At 38.9% G+C, this 19,151-nt stretch overlaps 4 protein-coding genes across 7 annotated transcripts; all 4 read right to left on the minus strand.

Annotated features, from left to right (window-relative positions):
- Positions 1–44: 44 nt before the first annotated feature.
- On the minus strand, positions 45–2,285 carry LOC124309609 (peroxisomal membrane protein 11B). Its single transcript, XM_046773396.1, has 3 exons — positions 1,955–2,285; positions 1,713–1,828; positions 45–1,140 (listed from the first exon to the last, which is right to left on the minus strand). The coding sequence occupies exons 1-3, from the start codon at positions 2,008–2,010 to the stop codon at positions 611–613; spliced, it is 702 nt and encodes a 233-aa protein (XP_046629352.1). The 5' UTR covers positions 2,011–2,285; the 3' UTR covers positions 45–610.
- A 741-nt stretch (positions 2,286–3,026) lies between these two features.
- LOC124309604 (ceramide transfer protein) lies at positions 3,027–9,087 on the minus strand. 2 transcript variants are annotated; one of them, XM_046773381.1, is made up of 8 exons: positions 8,526–9,087; positions 7,834–7,953; positions 7,430–7,700; positions 7,084–7,370; positions 5,077–5,244; positions 4,578–5,009; positions 4,354–4,486; positions 3,027–4,263 (listed from the first exon to the last, which is right to left on the minus strand). In XM_046773381.1, the coding sequence occupies exons 1-8, from the start codon at positions 8,760–8,762 to the stop codon at positions 4,136–4,138; spliced, it is 1,776 nt and encodes a 591-aa protein (XP_046629337.1). In that variant the 5' UTR covers positions 8,763–9,087; the 3' UTR covers positions 3,027–4,135. The 2 variants fall into 2 exon arrangements, with proteins under 2 accessions (XP_046629337.1, XP_046629338.1); XM_046773382.1 differs by having other exon boundaries at positions 7,457–7,700; positions 8,526–9,086.
- Positions 9,088–10,317: 1,230 nt separating this feature from the next.
- Positions 10,318–11,446, minus strand: LOC124309610 (protein lethal(2)essential for life-like). Its single transcript, XM_046773397.1, has one exon. The coding sequence runs from the start codon at positions 11,117–11,119 to the stop codon at positions 10,661–10,663; it is 459 nt and encodes a 152-aa protein (XP_046629353.1). The 5' UTR covers positions 11,120–11,446; the 3' UTR covers positions 10,318–10,660.
- Positions 11,447–11,600: 154 nt separating this feature from the next.
- Positions 11,601–17,189, minus strand: LOC124309605 (uncharacterized MFS-type transporter C09D4.1-like). 3 transcript variants are annotated; one of them, XM_046773385.1, is made up of 7 exons: positions 16,135–17,189; positions 13,700–14,226; positions 13,072–13,541; positions 12,755–12,966; positions 12,577–12,680; positions 12,365–12,475; positions 11,601–12,297 (listed from the first exon to the last, which is right to left on the minus strand). In XM_046773385.1, exons 2-7 carry the CDS (start codon positions 13,957–13,959, stop codon positions 11,982–11,984), a joined length of 1,473 nt encoding a protein of 490 aa, XP_046629341.1. In that variant the 5' UTR covers positions 13,960–14,226; positions 16,135–17,189; the 3' UTR covers positions 11,601–11,981. The 3 variants fall into 3 exon arrangements, with proteins under 3 accessions (XP_046629341.1, XP_046629342.1, XP_046629339.1); XM_046773386.1 differs by having other exon boundaries at positions 13,700–14,242; XM_046773383.1 differs by lacking the exon at positions 16,135–17,189 and having other exon boundaries at positions 13,700–14,979.
- Between the last annotated feature and the right edge of the window lie 1,962 nt (positions 17,190–19,151).

Consider the following 19,151-nt stretch of genomic DNA (forward strand, 5'->3'; position numbering starts at 1 on the left):
CACACGATATAAAAGAGAGGAGCGGTTCAAAGCTACTCGGATTGTTAGGATTTTTTACGTATATTTAAGTATAAAGAGAGGAAAAGTGTACAAAATTTATCAAATACTATACCCAAACTACAGGTAGTAAGTGTTAGGTCAATTTATATACCGAAAAAATATTTCTAAATCTATCTTAATCGATATCAATTCGCCGATAAGAACATAATCGTATCAGAAATAAAATTATTTCTATTTTAACAAACATGTACAGGCAATGGAAAAAAAACAACAAAAAAATTAAATGTTTATTCGAGTCAATAAATTATCCGCCGATCAATGTTGAATGAAAAATATTCCGTATAATACAGCCAATTTGTTTTTAGACATGTTATGTTTTCACAATCGTTCCTTAGCGTCCCAATTAACACATAATATTCTTTAATTCACCCTACATGTATATTACGAGTAAAGTACCACCAAATCGTAGAATAGATACATAGATGAGACGACAACAAAGACCAAATAATATAAATGTGTCTTCGGAATGTGTTCTGAGAGGGGTTTTTATAAACAGGGAAAGAAGGAGAGCGAGAGAGCACGATTCTCTCCGAAAGAGATTTCCCACTTTTTACGCAGGGGTCAATTTGGCCAATGGATAAACAAGGCTGTAGATACCAGCAGCGGAAGAAATAAGGCCGAGAAGTCCGACGACTCCAGGATTGAATCTGGTATAACCGAGAGAAGTTAGAGGTATGAAAAGGTCGCAGCTATTTTTTATCGTGTCCACGAAAACATCCGTGTGATTCTTGACGCAGCACAAAGCTCGAAACTGCACCGGCAGATCAAATTTACACGTTCTAACAGCCCGCAATTTCAATCCAGCCGTTTCCTGCTCCATTATTTTCGATATCTCATAGACGTCTCGTACAAGGTTCATCACTATTGCCATCAGCCAGTACTTGTTCGATACTTGATTCCACTTCTCAACGTTCACCTGGCAAATCCCTGCTCTGCCAACCCAGATTATGTGGTCTGCAAGCAGGAACAATGCGTTCGATATCTTGGACAACGTCATCGTTATTCTCACAACCAAATCTGGGTACCTCATTGACGACAATGCGGAGTATAACAAATCCAAACATCTTCCGAGCCGCAAAACTGTTTGGAAATAAAGTAAAAATTGAATTTTGGACTTAGTTTGTATGAGCTGCGAAGATTTCTTTAAATATACAAACATATATAATACCAGAATCGTAAACAAGAGCTTAAATATGAATGCTTCCTATCAAATTACTTCAAAATGATTAAAAATCTTGTGCTACAATGGCTTGGTGTACTTAGAAGAAATATTCTAAAAACTTTTAGATTATTGTCTTTTCAATAAAATGGGCTTATCGTAGAGTAAAATTTACCGAATCTACTCAATTTTCAAGCCTTCTTACGATTTGAAACGAAACATCGATATCCAAACTTGTGGTTATAGTTCTATTACAACAAAAATAGTAAAAGGTATCGATTTTTGGCCAATCAACCTTCCTCAAAGTTATGTTTTTGCCATATGATGCGTCATGTATTTTTAATTCATATTGTTCTCAATATTAGAACATAGACTCCAGTTTTCCCTCAGCTTTCGAGGACCTCAAATTTGAAAATTATGAAACATAGTTTAGACCAAACGAAGTTGTTGCTCAGCAGTTGACAAACAAAACATGACGAGAGATGAAAATTACGTTTTCGGAAGGAGCTGAAGGTGTATTCGAGGCTTTTGAGAATGTCAATTCTCTGCCTGGTCCGTTCTCCGTTTTGAACGAAATACCAACTCGCCCTGCTGCCGTACTGCAGTAATCTGAAACAGCAAGTTTCAAGAGAAAATTTATTTTGAGAAGCAAAGAAAAATTGCCAAATCACTTATCGCATAAATATGGCAGGTGCGAAGAATAAAAAAACAAGTCGAATGCAGCAAAGACATAACCTTATAATCTTGTCTCTTCCGGCAGTTTGATTGTTCAGCTTCACTATCACGTCCATTTCTCAGTTCTCGTAATTGCAGTTTCACCGAACCTCGTTCTTCGCCTCTTCTCACTTCGCGCACAACTCCTTTTACATAACTGCACGGCTCTTTAATTTACATATTTCACGGAAATTACACCGCTTTGTTTACCACCTGAGTTAGTAGTTACAGTGTTTTCAGCCTGCAACGGAGTTGGAAATCGACTATGACTGCACCCAGCCTGTAGAAAGAGAGAGAGAAAATGTAAGACGAAGGACATAGGTGGACAACTTCAGTTCACTCAATCCCTACACCTTTATGCTTTATGAGCATCCCCCCTCACTGACGTCAATGCTAATGACTCGACTCAACACGCACTTTGGGCATTGCGCAGCGGCCCAGACTTCTGGCCGACAAAATTCAAATAACACATCGCAATGATTTGAATCGATATTTAACAGCAAACAATGCAGCAAGTGTAGCTATTTCAATTTCAAGAATTTTAATTCCGGTACGGAAATACGTTCAAAGGTCCGACGAATTTTCATGAAAACATTTCAGTATCCATACTACGCCTAAAAAATCATTTTACCACGTTGCCGATATCGGCTATATACCATTGAATACTTTTATTATTATTTCTTATTTTTATAATAATTAATTTATTCCTTCTTTTAAGTTTCGTTTCAAAAAATTGTAATACTTATAAGTGTTAACTTTAACAGTCTTTATTATATCATATCCATTATATTTTCTGTATAATTCATAATTCATGGGCTCGTTATGTCGTATTTTATAAATTTTTATATTTTCTGTTGTTTATATATATATATATTTTTTTCTTTTGTACGTATCATCAACAGACACATTTTACATATTATGTGTTGTATAAATAAAGATATGAATACAGCGTTTATTATCATACATCTTTGCTAGGTTATTACTTATATTAATGTTGTTTACCATTATCTTACTATTACCTATTTATGTGTATGAATTTCGATTTGTACAACTGGACAGTACTTATGATTCTTTGTCGACTAATCCTTTCACATTTTTCTTATACAATTCTATCAGATGGCGTTTAAATCATGTACCAAATACTTCTATGTATAATGCTCGAAATTTATACAAGAAAAACATTATGTAAATATATAAAATCTGACTTTTGATTTCGCTTCGACCCTTTCCTATTTTTTTTTTTTTTTGCTTTCTCTTCTACATCATCCTTAATCATTAGGTACTGCTATCACTAATTTATCTCCAGTATAATACTCGAAAATTGGCTGAGAATGTGTTTTTAGCTACTCGGGCACACAACGTGACTCACAAAGTTGCATTGACAAGTTGTCATTTTTTTAATGTCAATTACTACATAGGATAGTTGGTGCATTTTCTCTTTTTTCGAAATAAGCGACGAAGGATGATTGAAATTCATGATTAATCAACAGTCGCATCTTTGTCAGATACGTTGTAACATGCTCGAGATCAATAATGCGGTAAAAGTGAACGTCGATTAATCTTGTAAAACCTTGTGCAAAATTCGACACTCATCGGTATCAATAATCTGTAAGATTTGTTATTTCTTCCAATCTTAAATATTCTTAAAATTTACATGTATATCTTCACACGAGGACCTAAAGTGAATGTATTTTCCAAAGCGATCACAAACGTTTGTTCACCACGTGTGCATATGTGAAAACACGTAAATCTAGCGCGTCTAGAATGAAAAATAAAATTCGTTAGATTTACCTATATTTTATCACATATTATAAGATTGGATCTGAACATTCAATTCGATTTACGATAGATATTCGTTTAAGTTTAAGTAACTATCATTAAGCTGAAATGATTAATATCGTGTCGCACGAGATGGCAAGGTGAACAACTTTAACTGTTAGCAAATCTTACAAGTAAACATTGAACCACACCTTTTATTTCATGCATTATCGTTTTCTTTCGTCCCATTTTTTTTATGCTTCTTTCTTTATTTCTTTTTTTTTTCTCGCTCTGTCTCTTTATGAAGAATTATATATTTACTTGTACGGAGTGATCTTATTTTTATACTTTAATAATATATTTCAGGAGCTGTCCCATTACTTCCAAGTTCACAGATAATATTTGTGTACAATATTATGAATAATTCACAGGGGTGGCGGATGATCAGAATAAAATTGGCTTGTCTTTGCATTGGTCGATACAGTAGCTCGTAAAGCGTTTCAAAAACTTTGGATATTCCCGTTTATAGACCGCCCGAAGAACCGCCGCTGGAGCCCAGCCGCCAGGATTAACTGGAATCAACCACACGTATTGCTAACGTAATGAAGTGCGGTGATAAACGACTGTAAAAATATCATAAAATAAACATAAATAACACTCACCTACGGAACAATAGGTAATTTTACAGGTAATGTCATCCCTCGTAATCTCGCTTCCTTCCTTTGGCGGATCTATAAACGTTTGGCAAACTAGGCAAACAGTCAAATAAACTCGAACACACTTTCCGGCGTTTGGCTAAAAAAAAAAAAAAAAAAACGAGAAGAGATCGTTATCATTCTGCGTCGTTCCTCCGTTGTTTAATCTTGAAAAAAGAGTCGTGATTTACCGGATGCTCCGTGTATTCAGTGCTGTGATTACAGACAATCCATAGATCATGAGCGTCGGGATCCTGGTCATCCGAAACCCTCCGAATGTGGGACCAAAATAAGGCGTCCCTCTGGCTGGCGGGCCATATCCGCTTGTGCGTCTGTAAAAATACTAGGGTATCGTCGGAAATTTTTTCTACAACAGTCATGTCCTCTAGCGTTGCTTCCCATCCGCTTCTGTACTCCGGGCTGTAAAATATGTTGCAAACTTCATGCCCTGTCACGCCCTTAACAACGTGGCAAGCCTTGAGCGGATCGACAACCAGGCCATCAGCCTCCTCCTCCCGCCTGTACATCCGCATGTCTCCATCCTCTGCAAATAGTTGCCAACCTCCAGCTCCGCCAACTCCGAGTCTTGCGTAATGCAGCTGCTCGGTTGAGACTTTGTCAATCTGTGAAGTGGGGGGGGACGGGGGATCGTTATTCTACCCAGTGCTGAGAAAATGAGCAGGTATTTACCTCTGGCCAAAGCCTATGCTTGGCCGCCGACGTTGTAGGACTTGTCGGAATGGAGACAACCTTCTGCTTCAGCCTGTCCCGAAGCTGATTTTCTTCGTCAATTTTGTCCAGGCCTGTTTCGACTGCGTCGTAAAATTCCTCGTCGCAAAGAGTGCTGTGCGGACCTTCCTGTTTAAGGAATGCATCAAATTTTGACAGCAGACTTTTTAAGAGATGATATATTAGACAAATTTGTATATTTGAGACGGCTAAAACGGCAAACCAATGCGATTAAACTGTTTACTCTTCGGTACAAACCATCGTATATGCCGTTTGATAACACCTATCTCTGGCCTTGAGCACTTTGTACGGTCATGTGTAATAATAAATCAGTATTGAAACTGAAACCGCAATGCAGTATGCCTGTCGAATATAGGAGAAAGGAACTAGTCTGAACTACAAATAGTTTAATTTGAATTGAAACGACATCACGTACAGAATATCTATTAGACACCCGCAAACAAGCTGTGATTATTAATGCTTGGACTTTACAGACGACTTTTCAGTGGACGTCACTGAACTATTTATCACTTCTAGCTAATTCAATATTCCTGAATCCTTCGAACAGTCAATAAATGTTAATCTGAACCTTTTATCGTTACAAATGTATTCCAGATTGCCTGAACAAAGTTCACAATTGTATTTGACACGGCATAATAATTTCACTTAAAGATAACGAATCAGAATGTTAACGAACATGAACGTTAAATTCAATTAACCAATCTTTCTTTTTCACTTACCCGAAAGAATTTGATTTTTAGTTTCATCTTGCCCATTTTTTTTTTTTTTCTGATATACAAAGTTAAAAATCACCGAAACTTGTCACGGATAAAAACGCAGAGCTGTCCAGAGACCTGCTGCTCGCGATGAGCAGTGCGCTACTAACTCACCATCAAGTGATACTGGCAAGTGTAAAGCCTCTGACTTCCCATTACGGTATGCATCGAATAAAGCAACTGATGATGTAATTGTTAATGATATACCCACGTGTTATTGTGACACAAATAACCGGCTGCAGTTTTCTATTGTAATATTTTTATCCAACTAGTTAAAAATCAATTAGCCAACAAAATTTTTGACAGCAATATGTACATGTACGGATATCCTTATAAAGCAACTTTCACTTATATTGAAAATCGATATTAAATTACCTGGGATTTACCAAGAATCAATAATATGAATAGGATTTAAATATTTGTCCAATTTCTCAATGGGTATTTGATCGAATAACAAGTTTGAAAAGCAAAGCTTCCAAAAAAATTAATCAGTTCACATTCTGACATACCTAATGTGTTTACCTGATTATGTAACTTTTTCAATTCATTTTCGGAATTCGTTATATTTGGCAATTTGATTTCTCTGTATGTACCATTGGACATGACCAATGCTTCGTATTATTGAGCAATAAAGGATTATGAGGAAAATCTGGGCTTGACAATTTCACCAACATATGTTACGTAAAAGAGTTACTGAAAAACATTTGAAGCCAGGTACATTCGGATCACCAAAACAAAATAATGGTTATTCAATACGTACGTACACACGTACCTCATACATGGTACATAGTGTGACAATTTTAAAACAGCAAAATGTAGTCACCGATGATCTAGATTGCCAATTTCTGACACGACAACACACCATTGTTTTGACTCAATTGCATAAGGTGATTAGTAGTCGTGAGGTGTAGCAGCAGCAAGTTATACCACATCCATACAAATGAATGGAGCAACGGATTGGGACATTAATTTGACATACTTAGGTGGAGAGGGTGTTTGTGTCCGTAATTTCACTTCTTTCTTAGCTCAATAACATCGTTTGTTCTAGGTCAAGAGGATTTGAAATGCGTAAAAGCGGAGCGAACGGGAATACATGACAGAAATAAGATAATTAGTAGGAACAAAGAATAACAGAATTGCGGACACAGTAAGCAACTTGATTTCATCCATTTTTATCGTCAAGAGTATTTACCTCGTAGTCAGGACCCCCGTGTATGAGGACTCTGCGCGTCGGAAAATCTTCTCTAGAAGCGGCTACCTGTTCCTTAACTGCTTTGTAATAAAGCTCCTCGACTCTCCGACGTTTTTCAACTTCTCTCTCCCACCTGCGACGCCAGGCGTCTTCCCTCTGTGTCATAAGATCCAGACAGTGCTGAAGAGTGGCCAAGACTCCTTCGCTCGTCGCTTTAAACGTGATGGCTTCACCCTTGAAGTCGACCGATTGTTCGGCCGGATCGAATTCCACGTCCGTCAGATTTTCTGTGTGAAAAGAAAAAGGTTTACCGCGAATTAAGCTTTCGGTGGAACGTTGACAACACCTTTGGAGTTTCGAGCTGGCTTCTTACGCTGATTCGTTGCTGGCGACACTTTGGCAATGTCTGCACAGTTATCAAAGTACTTCTGCAGTGTGTCAATCTGCTGGACTAATATATTCTTGAAAGTTTCCATTTCCGCCAACTTTTCCTTCAGCCCTCGGATTCCGCGTTTACTAAAACTACCAGCACTCGCCGTTGACTGTGTGTTGGACGTAAGAGATACCGCGCTGCCATGACGTTTTAGGCTGTTTTCGCTACCGTATCCAGACTCAGCCTGAAGCAGAAGAACATAAAGTTGTAAGCAGCTTATATTAAACAGTGATGTTAGTGTTGCGTGCTTTGAAACTAGACGACAATGATAAAAGATCTCTAAGAGTGAAATGGGAAAAATAATTCCATCTTATTACCTTGTACGATTTCAAAACGTCGACCCAACGTTGCTTTTCTTCGGGACTATTGGCTCTTAAATACCAAACAAGACAATCATTGACGGACACGTCAAATCTGCATTCGTCAAACTCGTGAGCCTGAAAAATGAAATTAAATATTAGTGATAATCTTGTAATTAGCTTAAAGGATTTACGGACTAACAGAAAATCAAAACCTAGCCAAGCCTCATATGTATCGACGTCTTCTTCGTTACAATTTGTGGGAAATTTATTTTGAAAATCGTTGAGAAAGATAAAAATTGTTGAAAATGAATTATTCAAAGGTAACCGTGTTAGGAGTTTGACAGCTACGCCATCCTGAAATTCATGAATATTTCAAAATAAAAAATAATTAACAGGGATAAGTGTGTATTCTAACCTCAAAGCAACGGATCCCATGAATGAAATAAAACACACCATAGTGCAAGGTGAAATTAAGATCGTTATAATGGGTATAAAATTGGTATTGGTGAAAAATGCAGGAAAAAGAATGAAAAACCTTGTCGAAAACTATCGTCGTCTAGCCTGTAAGTTGTGAATAATAATTTACCTCTCACTTTCGATACCGGTTGCTAAATCATTTCGACGCGTAATCTAATTTGGGAAGTAAGCCAAGAGGCAACGACCTTGGAGTGAAAGGGAAAAACGAAGTCTTAGGTTGCGATAAGTACCTTGATAACAGCCTTGTAGAGGCCAATGGATCCTCGACACCCGAATCCGCTGTCCTGTTCGGATTTGTAATAAGAGAGGGTGCCGTCCTTGAGTACAATGAAGCGGGACTGCCAGCCGTGGATGTAATTCGTCCACTTGGACAATATGCCCTGGAGCTCGGGAACGACGACGCCGTCGGATTCCTCGTCCTCCTCCTCGCTGTAGTGGCAGTGAGTGTTGACTTTTTCCTCGGCCATCTTAGCAGCCCGAGCGATGGAAGCTGCCTCGGTGTTTCTAGTTCACCCGAAACTCAGGCTTACCCTCGCATATCAACGTTGACCGCAGCCCGCTGTCCGTTCCGTTGTCGGCTCGATTACGCACATCACAATATCGCGACGGTGATTTTTATCTGTACCGAAAATGCGGTATCAATACCACCGAAACGTCCCGCGATCCGTCAGGTATGATGCCATTTTTATTATTATTTATGTCAAGACCTTTTTTTTTTTGTCTTCACTTTTAATACTTTTATTGCACTGTATACGGTTTAAGCGTACACTTGTGCCGTTGTTGCTCGCACGGAAAATGTCTTTTTCGTAACAGTTTTTCTCGTTCTCTCCAAAGATGGCGACACCTCCGGGTCCTTCTGTCAGATTCTAAATTCAACTTTGAACGTTCATATTTTTCGAATCTCCCGCCACCGATATACACGCGGTTCAAGTCAGTAACTTTATCAAAACGAGCCATTGGGAAGAAACCACTATTTTCTTATTTTTGCAAATGATTTTGAAGAAACTATGGTTGCAAAATATGACTATGTTTTGTCTTATTACGGTTTACTGAATTTCAAACAGTTCCAAAATCTCGAACTAACGGGTTTTCCTCGGTATTGATCGTTACGATAACGTTACTAACTTCAATATTATATTTATTTGTAGAATCCTGTAGCTACGAATTCTATACTTGATTTTTAGAATAAATAAAAAAGCTATAATCAAGTGAATGTGAGAACATAACTACGAAGTTTCGCGCTGAGAACTCGACTGACAGCGGTTCGTTTTAGATGAATTACGCTAACACGGAGGGACGGAAAACTTAGCGCAAGCTGTGAGGCTTTAGTTTTTGCATCGGGAATAAATATTCTGCAAAACATGTGACGAAAAAGATATTTTAAAATTAAATATGACCCGTTAGAACAATGCATATTGTGCCACCAGATGTCACAGCGCCATATTTTCATTCCTGATTTTAAAAACCACAAGTTTAAAGAAATCAACCGTCGATTTTTAAAATCCATGTGACATGACAAAATTAACTCCTTGTAACTCTAATAAAACAACAATTTTGTAGGTAATATTAAAAGTATGCACTGGGTTATGAACTATTTTCGATCAGGAAAATGGAGCTTAAGCGCTATAAGTTTAGAAACCAACCTTTTTTGTTTACGGTAGCAGCTTTTTATCCGAAAAACCTGTTTCAAATTTTAGAGTATTTTTTTTTTTTTCATAACCCACAAATTCACGATTATATGAAATAGCGCTTTTATGGATGTATAAAAATTTAAAAATATAAAAAGTCTGCAAAAAAATCTTACATTAAAATTGTTTCCCTACTTCAATCAATATCATTACCACTTCTGTGAATATTAAGCATCAGCTATCAATGAGATAAATCAGGCGGTTAAAATCGACTCGCTCATTGGATAAAACCGTTCGAAAGACATTTTTTGGCACGAAGACAACAACAGCATATCAGGATGCATATCAGCCGTGTGGGTAAAGAAATGATGCGGATACAATTGGATCGCAGATGTCGAGGTTGTAACCATGAATTGTGTATATTTATATAATGCGTATAAACGCTGAAATTATGCGACATTAATAATACACGTAAACTTGATTTTGAGCCAATATTACATGATTCTCTCCCCCTCTCTCTTGCGCTCATTCTCTTACGACAATATATACATAAATCAACATACAGAGCCAAAGAAACAAGCCAAGAGCATCAACAAGAATATAACAAGACCAACCGGATCGGTCTCGAAGAGCTTTTTGCAAACTAAACTAATCGTGTTCTCTCCTCATTACATAATTGCCATTGAAAACTCTAATTTTTTTTCTCTTTTTCATACTCCTTTGATTCGACTACAGAATCACTTGCAGGCCGAACGTCCGGTCTGTTCGATTGGGATGATCCTCTCGCCAGGTTTGCAGCAAGTAGATTTTTTCGGTGCGGTAATCTTGAGGACACCATCGGCGGAGAGGAAGGCGGTGGCCTTGGTGATGTCGCTTGTCGGAGGAACGGTGCATCGCCTCAGGAACTCCCTGGTCACGTGTCCATGTTCACCGTGTTTCTCCTCGTGCTTGGCCTCGACGACGATGACGTTGTTAACGGTAGACACGCGGATCTCCTCGGCCGAGTACTGGTGGACATCGATGGTCAGCTCGAAGTTAATCGGAGGACGGCAAGGCTCGATCTTCTTCGGAGGCGGTGGCGGCGGTGGGATTTGAACCGGAGGCTTGAAGTGGATGTGAAGACAAGTTGGCGAGGTCGAGAAGTCGTCGATTTTGTCGGACAGCCAGTGAGTCAGGATCGTGGATACTTCAGCCATTTCTTTTTATTGTTTTTACCGTACTCTGTACGCTCTTCTTCTGACTATGCTCACTGAACACACCCCGGTACACCTTTGATCGACGTGGCTTGAAATTCGATTGACTACCGAACGACAAATTGCCCACCTTTTATATTCCCACTACGTGCCTAATTCGGTCCACGATATTCACTGACAGCCGGATGTATTGGCAACCCTCGAATCATCCCCGGTATGCATTTCCGGACCTTGTACTATGCGGTAATTATGTATGTATATCGGTCCAAGGATGCACCCGGTATATTAATTTTATCACATAAGTTATACATGTACTACCGCGTGACGCATCTTTGTTTATTAAAAGAACATAATATTTCGGTATGTCAATGACTAATCGCGGAACGGGCTGATGTAGAAACAAGAATATGTCCTTCTACGTCTACATCGTTGCGAAAGAAAGACTTCAGTCGTTATCTCACGTAAGCTTATATTCTCTCATAAGTTCTATCCCCGAGTATTTTCAGTTTTCCATTTCAATAACGTAGGACTTTTGACACTTGGCAGTTATTTTTTTTTTCCTGTCGATGCGCTGCGTCAGAAAAATTCTAAAATCTGGTAAACTTGATACTTATATTCGTATGACAATCAATGATCGTTGTAGAGATTTTCGTAAGAAATATTGAAAACCGCAAATTGCGACAAGTCCTATGTCATTCCAATGAAAAAAATTCTAACGTACCTGAGTCTATCGCTTTCCCACACAGTGAATCAACATTCCACGTGGGATTTCTTACTGTATAAAATTCAGGGGCACAAATAAAAAAAAAAAAATAGGAAAAAAAACTAAACTTGTAGTAATCAGCTATCACGCGAGATGCAAAATTTATTGCTTCTCGGGTTTTGGGAATTCCTGAAGTGCGACGGGGTTGTACTTGGCGATTCGCTCGGCATTCTGCCGCCGGAAGTTGCCCCTGGTTGAGGCGATCAGGATCGTTCCTATAAGCAGAGATGCACTGAGACAATAATGCGCAGCCCTGTCGCCGTATGTTTCTATCAGCCTGCGGACGATCAGCACCATCAATGTGCCGTAAATCTGTATGGAAATGTTGAGAATCCCTACTGTCGTGCCTACGGGTTCGGGATAAGTAGTCTCCGCGCAGACTTCGAAACCCAAGCTGGCCCAACCGACGAGGAAAGTTCTGAAAAATGATAAATTGATCAACTTTTACCGACAAGCCGTCCTTATTTTTCACCAATATCGATTACCCGAGCATCATCCCGGTGACCACAACCATCCATTGGACTTCTAACGAAAAACTGATCGCGAACAAGACTTCCGTAAGTAGAGCGAGACTTCCGATGGCTATGGGGATGATTCTGCAATCATTTAACAATACCGCATTATATTTATACATTGTTATTCTTATCACTTATAACATCTTTCAATTTTTTCACGTGCTTTGCGAGCAGTAGCTCACCTGAATGCCTTTGTTTTGTCGAGTATCATGGCCAGGAACACCGTGCCCAAGCCTCCCGTGCCAACGATGGACAAGCCCAGATTACCAGCGATTTGTTCACCGTTCTGAAGAGGAGTGATAAAGGCTGTGTTGAGTGACTTGTTATAGCGACTGGACGGATCGGGTAACGGAGCCTTACCTTGAAGTGAGCGAGGCATAAAGAGTTCAACACGGTGTTCGTGGCTCCTAAAACGCTCATTATGATACCGTACGAGTTCCACAGGAGAATGAAGTCTATGTTGCACAGTGTCCTTTTCACAGGTGGCCAAAATCCTTCGGGAGACCTTTCTTTGTGCAGTTTCTGAAGCGCCCTCGCATCGCTGGGCGGCAGTAACGGCTCATCCTTGAAAACTGTGTGAGAAACGAAGAGGAAACTCGTTGTTTCATGGACATAAGGAGTCTCGGTACCATGTCTTTCTTTCACGGACACCATAGTGAACTGAATAAGTTTCTTACGGAAAATTATGGCCACGACAATGACACTGCAGCACAGAGCTATCCCCCAGAAAACCTTGCATAAGTCTTTTCCAATGTCCTCGATGTTATCGTGATTCTTTACAAGGACTGGCATGGTCGGGAAACAGATTGAGAAGCCGACATGAGTGCCGGCGCAGGCGAAAGCCGTCGCCAGGGCGATCTGCTTTGGTCCAAACCAGTAGGCCGCTAGTCGCCCTGGTACAGGGAGGATGAAGACCTGGGCAACCGCAACCAGGATTTGGCCTGTGAAGGTGACCATGAAGCGATCCGGAGAGGCCGAAAGAACCTTCAACCAAGCCCCGATGCAGGTGAGGGCCGATGCGAAAACAACGGTCCACCGTAAACCGACTCTGTCGGTTACGTAGGAAGCCGGAAAGATGACGACCATGTAGGTCACCATAAAAATCATCGAGGTCCAATCGATGGCCAGTGAAGAAACGTTGTAGTACCTGAAGAAAAAAACGATACACGCGTAGAGTTTGCATACTTTGTGACTTTGCGCTAACGAATCTGAAACTAATTGAATTGGTAAACGACGAATGATGATAAAATCTCTTTGCAGAGCTCATCGTGAATTGAGAAAAAATTGTAACACCGTGAATCTTACCGGCTTACAATGTTGTTGATGATGGTGTATTGGTACCACTGCAAGTTGTTCGCCGTACTGAAAACGATGAAGAGAACGAGTTGTAGCCATCGTCTAGGGTAAACTTTGATTTCGGTTGCGTTACCAACGATTTTCGACAGCTTTTCGTCAGGCTGCATTTCGACAAATTCAGACACGACTGGCTTTATCACAAGTCTGTGACGCTGCGATAGAAGATCGCGATCTTCGACGATATTCTCGTTACGTTCCGCGGTCACCATCTGCGTGTTAACTCCACTATCACTATCACTATTCACTTCACTTATCGTGTTTATATCGAGTCTGATAGTGGAGATAAGTATTTTCAGTTTTAAACGACGTCTCTTTCGAGAAGAAGCATTGATGAGATCCTTCGACCTTTTAATTCTCTTTCATATTACACGCATCGCCTGTGCTTTCTGGTTTGTAATAAGATGGAAATATCGTATGTTTCTTCGAGAGACAAAATGTTTTTATCTTTCCCACGTAGTTTTCATAATCAAATACAGCTGTGTAACGATTATACTTTAACAACAACACTATACATATACATTGTGAAAAGGCGAGGTAAGACAGATGAAGAAACATCAAAAACATGAAAAATATGGCAAACATTAGTCACCATTCGGTCGCCTATCCACGAGTGAAGATATTTTGCTATTACTCGTAATGAATGCGGTATTCCGTACGAAAATTAAAGATTACCCTACTGCAAACTTACTTATTGTTAGAACGATTGAGATCAATATGCAGTACTAGGCAGAAATAGTAGATTAACGGTAAGACATATGAATTACATGTTTTCAAACGAAAACACTAGTGCTCAAATTTTAAACGCGTTTTTCTCAAAATTGTGTTTTTCAAAACCGTGAACGTCACATATCGAGATTCAATCGATGAATCGATTTGAAATTTGGTCCTCATATTCAAAGGAACAATACTTTTCACCTGAGGGATGACTATACCATTTTCATTTTTTATTCAATAATTATTATTAAATGTACATCAACTTGTAGTTTTGGACCGATTAATTAAATGATCGTCAAGCGATTTGCCGTTTGACCTAGATATTGACGCGTTACAAGACTACACTGACTTTCTGCAAGGTTGACATTTCAGAAGTGACCAATGGGCATGACCTATGACCCCTCCCTAAAGGAAACTGAAGTACAAAAGGTAACTCATAATGTTCAGATTTATGTTTTCATACAATATAAATAAGATGTTACATATATAAAAGGTGCTTTTTTTTTAAACAGTTCAATTTTATTGAAAATTTTACCCTCAAAATTATCCCTTTTTCAGGACATTAAATGAATAGGCTTTTGCGAACCAGTTAAAAGGCCACATTATCAACAGTAAATTCCTACAAAAATTTTTTTCTTCAAAAGATTTCACACCCAGACATCGATTTTTTAGTACAATAGTCGCTCGACTCGATTTTTCATTCTTAATTAATTTATAATTATTAAATTGCTAAATATTTTTTTAATACAACTGGCAAAATATCAAAAAAAAACTTCAAAGTAAGTATACAAATGGTTAGAGAGATGTTTTGTTATTTTCAAGTGAGTGAAAAACAGCTGCTGACAAATTCGTAAACGTTGGTGAACCCTGTATACAAAAACAGAGTGTTAATTAAATGATTCCAATCATTTTTTCCGGCGACCTTCGGCGGCTTATAAGAGGTGAACTTATTGAGGATAAGGGCACAGGCAGGGATAGCAGGTCCGTTATCATGACACAATTCGATAGTAAAACTAGTCAACGAAGTCCCTGCAACAGTCTCTATGTTACCTATGCCGATTATCGTGGGATTCACTCATTAGCGCGAGGTTAGCAAGTTAAAATGAGGTTGAAGTTAGTAATACACGTTACTTTAACGATGCATGTTCGGAAAAATTCGTTACTAAAACCCTTAAGATTTTCTGAAGTTCAGCTAGTAACCAATACCAACGAAAACATGTTCATATTTTGAAAAGTCAACGCCTTGAAAGTCCTTCCAAAATTGTACAATAAGGGATTTTTTCCATTAGCATAAACATGGATAGCACATGAGGCAGCAATTGTCAATTATAAGTATCATAAGAATGCTTTATAAATGTTTCTGCAAAAAATCTGAGGTGAGCTTGAAAAAATCACAAACACGACACGCGTCACGATTCTGAGTTAAGAAGAGTTCAAAAATAACTTCCTGACTCAGTAGATACTGTCAATTACGAACACTTCGACACTGATCAAAAATTGATTCCGATCCAACTATGACGTAAAAGTGCTCGCTAGTAACAAAACCATATAGTCTCATCCAGCCTATCGTTTATCAATGAATTCGAATATCAGTTGGATAATTCTGACTGATTTAATCTTGTGATTAACATTTAGATTCAGTTTTTGTACGAATTTGAACAGGTAATTACTTTCTAAGTGATAGTCGCTTCGTCGATGTGCCAAGTAACGAACGCTTTCGATTAGCCCGACATCAACAAGCATCAGACTGCGTTTTGGGACCTAGCAATAAGGCAACATGAATAAACGTATTTAACAAATCGTCAGTTTTCACTTAATTGAACGATAAGCCCGTGACTCGATGCATTTTGTAATCTTGGCTATTTAATATGAGTTGCACAATAAAAACTGTTCGACAGTTTTCACAACAGAGGTGCACATATTTCTTGGCGTCAATATTAGTCTGGATGGAGATAAGATATCGATTGACGGTTATACATTGCATCACGAATGCGAAAGCGTATTATTTTCGTTATAACCCGCAGAATTCAGTATGAATAAACACTGCATGTCTGAACGCCCAGAAATAGTTTGCCCAATGTGTCATAAAACAATATTTTCTCTGCTGTTGAAACATTCAAATATATACATATGTATGTATATATGTATATTTCCCCAACAATATTGGACAAACCGAGAGCATAATTAGTCCAATGTCTGCTACGATGGTAATTAAAACATCGATGGTCGATATTCGATAAATATTGTCACTAAGTTGTAGTGCAACGTAGCTTCGTTCTGAAATGACGTGACATTGAGGAATAGAGAGTACATGTATTATAACTATCATTTGAAACATCGATCCTCGGTACGTCTCACGATCAGTAAAAAATCAGTCATGAAAAAATGTTGAATAACTTGCAATTGGGAAAAATCAACATTTCGATAGAGAGGACAATTCTAGAGGAACATCGTCGTATCCCGTAGCCATTATCCTGACTTTCTGGCGACGAAGTTCGAATCTATTTAGTTTTGTCATCAGACTGCCAAAGGGAAGACACGTGACAATACACGCGTGTCCCAACACATCTACGAAGGCTCCAATTAGCCTGCGGGTGAAAAGTGTTATTGATACATCGTAGAGCTGTTCTGACGTAACAAAAATCCCAATGGCGATCGCTTTTGGTATTTGGTAAGTCATTTCGACGCAGTGTTCAATCCCGATACCTGAGTAACCTAGGAAGACGGGCCTGGAATGTGATTCAAATAGTGAGGATGAGTGATAACGAGTAGACGCTCAGCCGGCAATCTTTTTTTGATTATCCTAAAAATATAACGCTAGCGAAGAAGATCCATTTTATCTCTATCAGTAAGCTATAAATAGCGAATAATATTGCTCCAGCGACTGTGAGACCACTGATTGTGGTAAAGACTATTATGTAATGCGTTTATTTTTAATCACTCTACGCAAATGGATCGTTTTATACTGTTACCTGAAGACTTTTGTCTTGTCGAGAATGGTAACACAAATCACTGCGCTGATGTTCCGCACACCGCTGGATAAGAGAGCCGGGATAGCAACGGTTTTTTCATCGTTCTGAAATCGAGTCAGTAATATGTAACCAACGAAGTAACTCAAGTAATAAGAACTATACACACCTTGAAGTGAGTAACTTGGAACGAATTGAGAAAGGCACCATACGCGCCTGAGCAGCCAACAATTGGGCCAAAGGAGTTCCAGAAAGTAAGGAAATCTCAGTTGCTCAATATCTTTCTAACCTGAGGCGAAAAAAGTTCAGCATCGGAGGTCGCGTTAAGAAGAAGCGCCCTTGATCCCCTTGGTGGCATATCCAGTTGATCCTGAAATACTGTTCACATATTCGACTCCCAGTCTTCACTAAAACATGATAATCGTTTCTTGACTTTCTATAATCAAGTATGAGATTACAGGTGATCGTTATACTTTGATATTACCGGTGAGTAATGTTCGGAATGACGGCGAACTGATGACAGTGAATGCCAATGTTCATATTCAAAATGCGTAACAGTATCAGCTGGAGCCACCTCATCCTGTAAACTTTGATTTCCACGGAGGTGTTTAATCACTTTCGAACAGGTGGTTTCAGCCTCTGCTTTGTCGAGTTTATCCTTCTGTATCGATAAAAATCACCATTTTTGACTAAATTCACTATCTTCATATTCACCCTTGAAATTGCGGAATAGAATTATCTGATTTAGTGAATTTACTTGGTAGAAGGACTAGCTTGACTCTGCATGCTTCCAATCGGATCACAACAACGCGATGGATGAGGATCTTTCGGCGCATAAGAACCGAAACCTTCAAACTTCGAAATAAAACCTTCTCGATTGTTACAATTTTCTCATATGTTGCGTCATACAATACAGCTGTGCAACGTTGTTGAGTCAACATTTTCATTATTAACAACAATACAGTCGCTGTACTGCATAAGCTACTTCAACCAACGAATAATAAATCCATAATCAACGAAGACACCTTATTCCCCTTGAGAATATAGCGAAATAGGATTTGGTAGAGCATTATGTCTTATTTGCGAATCAACAGTTCAGCGTGAAACAATATTCGAATGTATTAAAAATCCTCAACAGACTACCTAAAGTAAGGTACGCCCAAAGACAAGCATGTCCCACAATATCTCCCAAGGATTCCATTATTCTGCCTGTGAACAGTACCATCTCAATACCGTAGACCTGGTTTGACAGAATCAAAACCGATTCCGGCTTTGGATAAGTCACATCGACGTACAGTTCATTAGCGATCATTACGTAACTCATGACGCAGGATCTGACAATGAAATGTAATTCGGTTATGACGAGAAAATGTGTGCGACAAGTAATCACTCAGACAGTAACTCCTATAATTTATTACCCAAGGCATAAATAACTCACAAACACGATCCACTTCACTTCATTCATCAAGCTAGTAGTAAACAGTATTTCTACGATAACTGTTAGACCACTGATGACGATGGGGACCGCTCTGTAATTCGATTCGTTGTTAGTTTAAACAATCAGATTACTTTATACAATTACCTACAGACTTTTGTTCTATCGAGGATGGCACTACACACCATCATACCGATGCTGCGAGAATGCCAGGCGTGTCTTTCATCGTCCTGGAGTGAAATTAGCAGTTATTTTATGTGGCTGGTATAGTAACTCTGAGATT

The sequence above is a fragment of the Neodiprion virginianus genome, chromosome 7, assembly GCF_021901495.1.
Source record: "Neodiprion virginianus isolate iyNeoVirg1 chromosome 7, iyNeoVirg1.1, whole genome shotgun sequence".
Lineage (NCBI taxonomy): Eukaryota > Metazoa > Arthropoda > Insecta > Hymenoptera > Diprionidae > Neodiprion > Neodiprion virginianus.